The 11,734-nt window shown below is 38.4% G+C and overlaps 1 protein-coding gene across 1 annotated transcript; it reads right to left on the bottom strand.

Annotated features, from left to right (window-relative positions):
• Window positions 1-2,720: 2,720 nt before the first annotated feature.
• NMRK1 (nicotinamide riboside kinase 1) lies at window positions 2,721-11,645 on the bottom strand. Its single transcript, XM_059873582.1, has 9 exons — window positions 11,309-11,645; window positions 9,342-9,401; window positions 8,828-8,918; window positions 8,171-8,219; window positions 6,602-6,764; window positions 6,455-6,526; window positions 5,375-5,484; window positions 4,353-4,442; window positions 2,721-3,996 (listed from the first exon to the last, which is right to left on the bottom strand). The coding sequence occupies exons 2-9, from the start codon at window positions 9,368-9,370 to the stop codon at window positions 3,977-3,979; spliced, it is 624 nt and encodes a 207-aa protein (XP_059729565.1). The 5' UTR covers window positions 9,371-9,401; window positions 11,309-11,645; the 3' UTR covers window positions 2,721-3,976.
• Between the last annotated feature and the right edge of the window lie 89 nt (window positions 11,646-11,734).

Genomic DNA, 11,734 nt, shown 5'->3' with positions numbered 1-11,734 from the left:
TTGTTCCCAAGTGGGTATGAAAATTAGGAAACACCTTGTGTGTGACAAAACCAACATCTGAATCAATGATACATAGTCCAAAACAGAAATTCAACTTTCAGACTTTGAAGGTTAGAGTAGGAATCATAAGCTCTGAAAGATAACAAGTTTGTTCCTACATCAGTGTTTATGACTCGTCATTTTCTGTTACTTTAACATCAGAAAATCACCTTCTAAATATCAAACTAAAACTATACTTATATATACTGTCCTTATATAAAATCCATTAGCCTTTTATTGAACACCACCACCTCTATCACTCCGCATTTCTGAATACACGCCAGATACTTAGCAAAGCTTTCTCTCATTTGTGACAGCCTGAAATTGCTGCCAGCAGATTTTATCACTTCCAGAAAGTTATCTGTTCTTCAGTAAAGGACCACAGGCTTCTGTCAGGCAGCTCTCCCCAACCATTTCATACTTACCACAGCCCTGGCAATGCAAAGGCATTCACCAGGAGCAAACTAGAATTTTTTTTTTTTTTTTTTCTGTCAAGGTCTGTACCACCTTCAAACCAAAACATTCTGCCAACATGCTAAGTAACAGGCCAGTTCTGTAAGCTTTTATAATAGCACCTGAAATACTTTATCTACCAAACAGACTCAGAATAGTTTATTATCTTTTGTGACTGAGTTGCTGCATCAACTGGCAAGAGCGCACAATTTAGGCGCACCAGGTGAGCCTGGTCAGTTTCTACATCCATGCTATAGCACTGCTTACTTCTTTTACTACTTCTTATGGGTGAAATGTCAATGAATTTTCTGGATCTCTTTTGAACTTGCTGGTACTGTCTACCACCTTTGGCATTACATCTCAGAAGGTCAGTGTCTGCAGCATAAAGTATCATCTCTACCTGTGTGAAACATTACCATAATATAAATTGGTCAGTCTATTTCAAATGAGGAAGTGCCCTCCAGACTAGTATTTGCAAAATTTGGTGAATACTAGTTCTGCATCCACTTGACTCACAGCTTTCAAGATGTTGTAAACCATGGTCCATTTTCCCCTTGGTCTTCTCCACAGCAAGTGGTCCCACCATTTTCAGTCTCTCCTCGCAAAGCAGCTTCTCCATTCCCTTGAAATTTAGTTGCCCTTCTTTTAAGTCCACTATGGACTCCCTCCAAATGTAGAAACCAAAACCGCCCAGCTCTGAAAACATGGGCCTACTGGTCTTACACAGGAGTCAAGTAAGACCACCTGTTTTGTTTGCAAAAATAAATTAAAAAAAAAATTTAAAACCCCAATTTGATACAGCTCCAAACTGTGGCATGATTATAGAAGAACTGTGAAAGATCTATGCCCTGAGCTCTTATTACAAGTTGCTGAAGCACAAGTTCAGTAACAGGTATATTCCAATAATGATTTACACTACAAATGCATAGATCTGTATTGGAGCTCATCTATCATTTTTCCATACAGGAGGATCTGACAAAACAGCTTCTTGCCTCAGCACCAATGTTGGGCTATTTGAGAATAAAGTCAGGTGATACCATTGTTCATTCCATTCCCTTTCCTGAATCACCACTCAGAGCAGCTGGAAGTGGAAGACTGTCCCTGTGGGAGGGACCCCACTCTCAAGCAGCAGAAGTCTGTGAAGAGGAAGGAGCAACACAATCCCCATCCAGCCGTGTTGCTGGGAGACAGGAGGTAGAAAATTTGTCCAAGAAGTCAAGCTCAGGAAGAAGTGTCCTAGGGTGACGTTAGGATGCTGTTATCACCATTTGTGTGTGTGTAATTTATGCTGGATATTACGTTCTGTGCCTTTAAGACTGGCAGAGTGAAGGTTTTGTTTTGGGCCTCTTATCAGCCACTTGGCGGGACATACAGATAGCACAGTACATAGTGCTGCTTTTTGCCCTGCTTTTTGCTTTTGCTCTTGCTTCTGCTTTGCTTTTGCTTGCTCTTGCTTTTCTTCCTCTTCTCATTAGTTAATTTAGCTAAACAGTCCAAATTCCTTTCTGGACTGTTCCCCCCACCCTGTTGGACCTGCTGACTGCTCCGGACTGGGATTTGGAACACGGAGAGAGAGTTTACACCTTGTGACTGCAGCAGCTGCCCCAGCGCCGGAGGGACTGATAACAGCGACCACCCCCAGGAGAGACTTTTCTGAATTTGTCATCTTTTTTCAGAGCGATGAAAGAGTGGTGTCATCCAGTATTGTTCATTGTGTGTGCTGGGGGGTGCTGTGCTTGTCAAATAAACAGGTTCTTTCCACTTCTCTCCGAGGAATTCTTCCCGAACCGGTTGGGGGGAGGGGCCGTGTGGGTTTGTTTTCTGGAGAAGCCCTTTTTGGGGATTCTCTCCCAAATTAGCCCTAAACCAGGACAAGAAGGCAGGGGTGGGGGGAAGGTGTTTTATGATGTTCTTAATTCTCATTATTTCGATTTTATTGGCAGTAAATTCAAATAATTTCCCAAAACCACATCTGTTTTTACTGCATGTGAGTAACTGCTGAGTGATCTTCCTGTCCTTATCTTGATACAGGAGTCAAGATCCAAATCCACTGCATTTTTCCCTCTCTCCTGTTGAGGAGGGGCAAATAATAGAACAGTTTTGGTGGATAGCCAAGGTCAGCCCACCACAACCACTCCATGCATTGGCTAACCTCTTGCAATTGTATCCTTTCCATAGGGAAATAAAAACAAAAATACAGTTCAAAGTCAGACAGTCCAATCACAGCATATGAGCAAATGCAAGATGAAGAATTTTTAGTGCAAAATAATAATACAAAATTATATTTGGAAGCACTTTGTTTTAGACACAGCTAAACACAGCTGTAATCTGATAACATCTTTTTCTTATACATAGATTTAGGACTTTTACTATCAAGTACTACATTTCAATCACTGACCAGTTCAGCTGTCACATATCAAGCAATAAAATCCATCCTTTTACCATGTCTGTGGTTTTATTTTTATTCTGGCTCATAAAAATGTAACCTATTGTCTAGAAAATGTAAGAGTTAAGACATTACTTATTCAGCAACAAAATATGATGCAATTTCCTAGTTTGCGTAAATATATATATACAAATTCTATATCAAAGCTTTCACATTTGTCTGGCATTCCTGCTTTCTGAACATTCCATTCACAACATTTCAGTTTCATTTCACTTTCAATGTGAATTATAAATATTAATAACAATTATTTCTTCCTTCTTTCTCCCTGACGCATGGATTTATTATCTAGTTGTCTGTGCCATCCTAGTCAATCGCTGCACATATATGTACTATATCTTGTTAATGATGCATCTCCATTCTCTACATCTTATTTCCCCACCTTTTTCCAACAATCTGAGTCCTCTTCAGGTTTGTTTTCATTTTCTTAACATCTATTCCCAACTTCTCTAAAGAATACACAACACAAAAATTACAGTGCAAACATCAGAGAGGTATTTAGCAAGTCTAAATAAGCTTAGCTGTGATGTATTCAGTTACTGAATAAGCAGCATAACAACTTACATAAACTTACATACCTTACACAGCTAGTTTCTCTGAGCATGTTTATCAGTGATAATAAGCTCCTAAGAATATTAGAGGCAATCATTGTCATTCCTAAATGATCATTTCAAATTGCAATCATCCATGTTCAGATATACTTATTAATCCAACAGAAGTGCATCTTTATGGTTTAGTTTCATGCACAAAATCTTCATGTTCTTTAAAATGTACATGTTCAACCAGATTTAAAGCTCAGCCAAAGCAGGATCAATTAAAGGAAATTTCAAGAACACACTTCATACTCCTAAATGGAGTCTGTGTCTCCATACCCGAGAGAGAGTTAACAATTACTTACAAAATCTCTTGTATTATATGAAGTAGCATTATGGTCATACACACAGCATTTGCTCAGTTGGTTGGCTTGCCACGTATGACAGTCTTGGTGTTTTCAACTCATATCAAATGTCATATCAAATGGAACCCAGGCTTTCTACAATGTCATGATGTGACCTGCTGATCTAAAATAAAGTATGTATCTAATCTCCAGTGTTTGCAAGCAACATCACTGTACATTAGTGATAATCTAATTCCACTAACACATTTGTTTTCATTCATATTTTACCCCATATTCCTTCTCTTCCATGTTTTTTATTATTATTTTATCATTAAGTAATTCAACTATCTTAGAACATCCCATTTCAAGGGACTCACAGTTTTAACTGAAATTGGCTCAGAGTAATGAGCAAACATGGTATTGTAGCATATAAACAAATATAGATCTCTATAATTCTTGTAGTACTTTCAAACAAAAGTATTAGCTTTTTGTTAACATGGAATAGAATACATAGATTCAATTTCCAGTAACATTACTTACTTTCTTCCCTCAGCTTGTTTAATTCCTGTATTATATCACTATACAGATAGGATAAAAGCTCCTCTTGGGATTTTGTTCCATCCAAATAATCTGAGGAAGAAAAAAGAAGTGTTCATGAGTTCTGTGCCAGCTATCTGTAATGGCAATTGGCAAAGTCTTTAGTATTCCTATAGATGCCATCAGAAGAGAAGAAAAAAAAAAAAACAAGAACAGTACCTCCCATTTTCCTCTCCCCCAAACTTGTTTTACAGGTAAAAAAACCCAACATAATGTAAAATAATTCTAGTTAATAATTCATTTATAGTTTTTTGTGGTACAGAAGTCTCCATAAGTGTAATGGTAATTATGTGAGGGCGGTGGAGCAATGGAATAATTTGACAAAAAGGTCTCTCTGCAGTAGGTAATTTCAAGTTCCTCAGTTTCAGCCTTTGAGCAAGCTCCAGAAGAGCACTGCAGTTCTTATTCTTCCTGTACAGCAAGATGCAGTGTGCTGATGATGAAGAGGCCACCCAACTTCCCTCCCCTTCCCCCTGGCCCCGCTCCAGAAGCAGCTAGTCCAAGAGCTGTGTAAGTGTGAACATCACACAAATTTGTGGCACTGCCCCAACAGCTGGCCCAGCTTTGACACTTCCCATGCAAAACTGGTGACTGTAGTGTGGACAGTCAGCACCTAGAAAGTGTCTTCACCAGGATTTCAGTTTTGTTCTGAAGAACTCTGCCAGTGCATCAGCTATCATCTCAGAAACTTCCTAGTTAGACAGAAGTGTGTTATCTTAACAAGTTAATTTGACTTAATTAGTAATCAGAACATTTCCATTGTTCAACTTCCTAATTTTCATTATTAAGTAACAAAATCAAAATCCCTATAGGCTTGAGATATAAACTAACAGAAACATCAAAACCTAGTAAGTGCCACAAAAATATCTACAGAAAATATTTTTTTTTTAATCCCACAATTAAACAAAAACTGCACAAGCGCCACACTTAAGCATTTTTTAAGTTAAAAATTAAGGATACCATACCAACTTGCATACTTGCATTCTCTTCCAATTCATTTTTATATTTCAAATACATAGGCCACACATGTCCATCGAAGTACCCTGGTGTATCTGCTGGCTGATAGACTCTGGTGCTACACAAAAATACATATGCATTCCCACATAAGTTTTAAATTTTTCCCTAGCATCAACTGGTTAAATAACAGCTTTCATCCAAAATAAAAAAATATTGGCTGTATTTTTGTTGGAGCCAAGAAAGCTCCTTTGTTTTAATTCAATCTGTGACATGAACTTCTGCTGTCTTTTGCTATCTTACTTATTTCTGCCAATCAAACCACATTTAATACAAGTTTGGTGGTTTTAATTTTGTAAAAGGTACTGCAGGTAAATTAAACTATATTGACACTACTACCAAAATAAGCTACTTTTTGTCTATTTACTAGGTATATAGGTGTCTCAAGCTTTAAATGACTAGTTGTTTAGTCTAAACTCTTCCATTCTGGACACTGAAGTCTTAGGTGAATCTAGTGAGAAATCAAGAAAGAGGTATCACCCACAGCCAGTTGAATAGAAGATTTCTTCACTCAGACAGCAGATTCTGACTTTGTGCACATATATTATTCCAAGCACACAGTATTGCTCCAAATTTAGAGGCAAGTCAGACACTGGCTCAATAATCTAGTTTAGATCCACAGTAAAATTATTGGATAGTATAAAAAAAACCCATACACTTAACCCATATGTGAACATTGTTACTCTAAGAATAATAATCAATTACCTGTATTTAACCAAGAATAAGAATGCTTAGTATTTTTTTCAACCATTTCTCATTTTGAACATAGTTTTACTCAACTATGCAATCAGGAATTAAATCATTTTCATGACAACAAATTCTCTTTTCAGTGTTTGCAAAGCACTTAATACTGTAATAACCATGTGCTGTAAAATGAAAAGCAAACGAAACAAACCTCAAACTAACAAAGAGAGGACAGATGATCTTAATAGCTTACATTTTGCAAGCACTGAAGAAAAGCGAGTATAAAAGGAGCACTTCAGTTCAGGGGGTGCAGCGACTCTTTTTAAACAAGAAGTCAATAACCTTACCTCCTTCTCCTTTTGCACTCTTCATAAGGAAGGGTCAAAAAATATCTTCGATTCCATAGTTCATTAAGTGGCCTAAGATAATAACATATTTAGTTCCCTCTTCCATTTGAGGGTAGCTTTTTATTTAAGTTACATATTACTGCTTACTCATAATTGTACAGGAGGAAGCCTTCCACAATCAAAATATACACATTTTTCAGATTGTCACATGTATTCTCTGGCTCTTCTGTCACAACACCTGAGCTTGCTGGGCTTTTCATCCAATTGTGAATACTTGTCACCATTTCATCCATATAGAGGGCATCAAGTACTAGATGAAAACAAAGTTAAACATCCCTTAAAAACAAAGAATAAAAAAAGAAAAAAAGAACCCTGAAGTATCCCTACATTAATCAGTAAGAATCAAATAATCTACATACAAATTTAAACAAAGGGGAACAGGATTACCGCAGGATTACTACGGATTATATCCGCAGTTCTGCGTTTGCTATTGATGATTTCCCAAAACCAAAGCTTGTACCAGGATTGGGATATTTCTATTGGGTGTAGTCTCTCTGAACTTTACAGCATCTAGTATTGTCTGAACGGAATTCACAGCTTTTCACTTCATGACAGAAACTTCAGGGGCTGCTCTCCGCTTTCACAAAACTTGTAAAAATTGACTAATCCTGAGACCTCCACCATTTTGTCAATTGTCAGAAGGGGGAGTAGATGCTCAGCATTTTTTGCTTTGATGTTTTACAAGGTTCATCAGGTACGCAGAGAGAGAGTTAAAGGACCATGGTGTACAAAGCAAAACAGCACAATGTAACACCTGTTTTTGTCTGTAGACACACAAGAATATATTGAGGAAGTATTGAACCATAGAAATAAGGTAGCTTTTGGATACCATAACAGCAAACACATTTTTAAAGAGCTTTTAAGAGCAGCATTAAACCTGGATATTTGAATAAGAATGTCTGTTTTATTCCTGTAGTTTCATACTCCATTTACATTAAGTCTAGAAGTTGAGACAAAGATTGCATAGCTGGTAATGACCAGTCTTCAGGTACAATTGAAGTGTCTGACCAATATTCTCAGCAATACATTTTGTGATCACAAAGTATCAACAGAGATTAGCTATTAACCAAGCAATTGTTTACAAGTAGATATGACCTGACACAAAACACTGCCCTAAAGTGGATTTGGATCTAGACATCTCTAAGAATAAATTGAGCCAGCATTAATCATTAATTTAAAAATATATGTTTTTTATGTGAGATCTGACATCAAATAAAGGTGTCAGGATAAACCCAAGTTTTGACTGACTTGGAAAACCAGTATGATATCCCATGAGCTCACCAGCAAAAGCAGAAAAAAAGGGCCATTACCAAGTGACGAGATTAAGCTCATGACAGTACTGCAAGCCAAGACTTCTAATCAAACAGTACCATTTGCTACTAAACAAGACACAAGTGAAGAAACAGAGGAAAAGATTCAAAAGAGAAGAGGAAAGACGAAGCCCTAGCTTGAGCTGTTTACTTGTTAAGCAAATTTGCTTAAGTATCTCAGTGAGCTGAAGGAAATTAAGAGAGGGATTGCTCTGAAGCAACCACTTGTTTACTGCCTTGCTTGAAGAAGAAGCGGGCAATCGAGGGGATGGAGTGGAAGAAGTGTTGAAGCTCACTACAATGATTTCAGTACAATGTTCAAAAGCAGTGCATCAGAGTTACTGACCATCATACAGCTTAAATCCACGTTCATCTGTTTCTACTTCAGACTCTGGCTGAAGGGGGAAAAAAAATTCATTTTTTCAAGGTTGCTTTTATGACCATGCTTAGAGATACATACTCTGTTTATAAACATAACGGTTATACACTTTTGTATCCAATTAAATTTATCTTCAACATTAAACTGATGTAAACAACTGTTAAAATACACTACAAAAAATTTATTTAATCTAGAACAACAAACACTCCAAATCATATTACTTAAATTCATTAGAGCTTTACTTGAGAAAAGTGTGCCAAAACACTAGCTGTTTTTCTGTTTTGATCTGGGAGACAAAGAACTACTTGTTGTATGGGTGTAGGCCTAAGCCAGTATGATTAAACTCATTAGCAAAAAGGATCTTGAAAAATTCATCCATCATACACTCATGCCTTATTTTAAAAGAATGGCAAAAAAGACAGGAAATTTCTTTTGGCTGAGTATATTCAGTAGTTTGGCCACTTAAATTTTAGTTACCCCAGTGCTCATATTACGATTCTTATGAAATTAACATTACTTTAAGCAGCACCAATTTTAAAAGTTCACCAATAGGAGAACTGAAAAAAAATTGAAATCTACTCAAGCCTACTTTTATGTATCAGGTTTTTCCATTAAAATTGATACCTTAAAGAAGTCATCTTGAGAGATTATATCACAGTTGGGGAGCATATCCTTAAGTTTTTCTGCTAGTGTTGTTTTCCCTCCATTTGTTACGCTGTTAAAAAACATCGCAAAAAGTTCACCAAGGCAAAAACTAATCTTTTAAACATATGTACAAGCTCACACATACATTTCTGTATAGTTATATGCAAATAAACAATACAACTTCCCCCAAATTTTAGTCACATTAAATACTCTCTACCTCTAGAAATTTTCTGGCATGTTCCATCAGTTTTCAATAATCAGTACAGTAAATCAAGCAGTGCCAAGAAAGATGCTACAGACACCTGCACCTGAGGTCTCCAACTGACACAGAACAATTTATTAAGAGTTACAAAACTATAAAACTATACAATTATATGTTGCATTTGTAATCCAGTTTAAAAAAAATGTATTCAGAAATAGAAGTTACATCATATCATTCTGAGAAGAAGACTAGCCTTAAGCTGTAGAGGAAATTTAATTCTGTATAACTTACCCCCCAAGGCCAATAACCAATACTTTCATAGCTTGTTTTCTCCTCAGTTCTTCCTTTTTACTGCCAAAAACAACAGCCAGTGAAAAATCTTAATTCAGGAACAAGAAGGCAACTATGGTATTAAGAAACACCAATTATGCAGTTAATTTATCTTCTCTCTGTTGTCCATCATTTTTCTTTTTGCAAAGGTACAGTCAGAATCTCAGCTGCTTGTTCTAATGCTAACAAAAAACCTGCAGTATATATGCCCCTTCTTAAATTCCAATGCACTTTATTTTTGACACTATTTTAATAATTTGAAAGGAACTGTGGGAGACTCGATTCTAACAATGTTAATATCTTACAAGTTCCTAAAGAAAAGCATGATCACTAGCTCAGGCATTAACAATATAAAAAAGACTAGTAAACAGAAGCTGTGGTGGCAAAACAAACAAAATCATTAAGAAAGAAACAAGTGGCATGCTGAGGAGAAAAGACGTTTTAAAATTTCATGAAGACTTGTAACAAAGAGTATGTTCAGAAACTCTTTTATGAACCTGGTTTCAGCAATGTAATATTCACTGTGTTATTCACCACTCCCGTTCTGAGGGTATTAACAGCACAAACCACACAAATCCTCCTCCTCTGCCCCACCACAGATTAATCTGGAAGCATTAAAACTACTGCAAGGGCAGTTTAACCATCCTAGCTGATTTAGCATTGAGAAGGACTGGGTAGCACTGGATTTTCTCTGGAAAAGAGAAGAGTAAACTCTAAAGGTTAATTTGTCCATCATATCCTTGCTGCTTCCACCATATCCCACCAACTCTGAGGCTCTGACTGCCTTAACACCTTCAGTATAGTCTGAGCTGCCAGGAGACACAATTACTGCCTTGCCCCAGCTCTTTCCCCTGAACTTTCTTCTGGAAGGGGTGTTTGCAGAGTACATAGTACTATCCTGGAAAAATACTGCAGCTCAGTTCTGCAAAAGACAGGGGAAAAAATGTTTTGTTTTCAGTTTCACACATCATTTTATAAGAATTTACCCACATGCAAACACCCCTTTTTTCACCTGCTCTATCCTCCTGGGTCATGCTTAGGAAGGTAAGACCTATGAAAGAACTGAGCAGGTAAAACTCTCCCTGCCCCCAACAAGTATCTGTACTGTACTAGGAAAAAGACTGTTACAGGGCATCAGTATGAAACAAAACCACATTGTTACTGTGGAAGTAGGTTTTAGACACATGTGGAGCCTGAAATAATATAATCCTCTGCATTTGGTGCAATGACTGGAAGTTCCACTGTTTCACATGTCTATGATATGATCTTCGCATGCTTTTTAATGAATGGTTATGTAAAAAAAAAAAAACAAAAAAAAACCAACAAAAGACATATCGACTAGTCCAAGCCATCACTCGTATGACAGCCATTGCTTTGCAATGGTGCTGCTTATCTACAGTAGTTGGCATTTGTGAGTACACATTGGTTTTCTAGGAATATTAAAATTTTCAAATTCAGTGATGCATTGAATGCTCATAGTACTGGCTATCAATTCAAAGAGGGAAGACAGATAATTTTTTCTTAAGAACTGATGATACTCAGGCTACTTTAAAAATAAGATTAAAAAGCTAATTTCTAAAAGTCATCAGTAAGGTTTGTGTTGCAGAGGATTACCCTTTGTCCCACAAAGGGTGTTACGCAACAAGCCGCACAAACACGTCCACCTTTGGACTTTTAATTTATGTCATTGTCTACATGCAAATTAATCCCAGTCTGCGGCAAAAAATACCATCATAAAAAACCACACGAATTCTTCTGCCGCCCTGAGTGATGTATAAAACAAATTTCAAAAGCAAATTTGTCACAAATGTTGCAACACAGAAATCCTACACTACTCTAGCTTGGGTAAATTTGTCTCTTTAAATAGAGCACAAACCCCGTGGCAGCGCTAGCACATCACTGCAGTCACCCCATTTTTAAGGGCATACCGCGGCAACGCTCCCACGCACGGGGCCACCCCCAGGCGCACCGGACCCGGACCGGGAGCGTCTCTCACAGCTACGGGCCCACACAGCGGGGCTGGCGGAGGTTCTCGGCCGCGCCTCCACCAGTTGCAGTTCCAACACTTCAGCGCCTCCGGAGTTCGCACTTTACTTCAGCCACGCCGCGAGGGTGCTAGGAGCACATCATTCCGCCAGCAAGGCTCCGCGCAACCGGAGCGCCCGCCTCCGGGTCCTGTCACGGAGCTGAGCGCGGCGCGCCCGCCTCCGAGCCGGGGCGGTCCCGCGCGCACGACGCCAGCACCGCCTTGCCGGGAGCAGCCCCCTCGCAGCCTCCAGGACCGCCCGGCCCCGGCCGCGCCGCCTGGGCAGCTCCTGCGGCCTGGGCAGGGCTCGGAGAGGGAAGCGGCGAGG

The sequence above is a fragment of the Haemorhous mexicanus genome, chromosome Z (assembly GCF_027477595.1).
Source record: "Haemorhous mexicanus isolate bHaeMex1 chromosome Z, bHaeMex1.pri, whole genome shotgun sequence".
In the NCBI taxonomy this organism is placed as follows: Eukaryota; Metazoa; Chordata; class Aves; order Passeriformes; family Fringillidae; genus Haemorhous; species Haemorhous mexicanus.
This window is presented reverse-complemented; position numbering and strand designations above follow the sequence as displayed.

Bases quoted from the DNA above. Each gene is read 5' to 3' on its own strand.
- NMRK1 (XM_059873582.1), bottom strand. From the start codon at position 9,370: ATGAAAGTATTGGTTATTGGCCTTGGGGG. The intron at 8,919-9,341 runs GTAAGTTATACA...GTTTTTTAACAG, and splicing joins TTGGTTATTGGCCTTGGGGG to CGTAACAAATGGAGGGAAAA. The intron at 6,765-8,170 runs GTCAGTAACTCT...GTTTTCATCTAG, and splicing joins TGGATTTAAGCTGTATGATG to TACTTGATGCCCTCTATATG.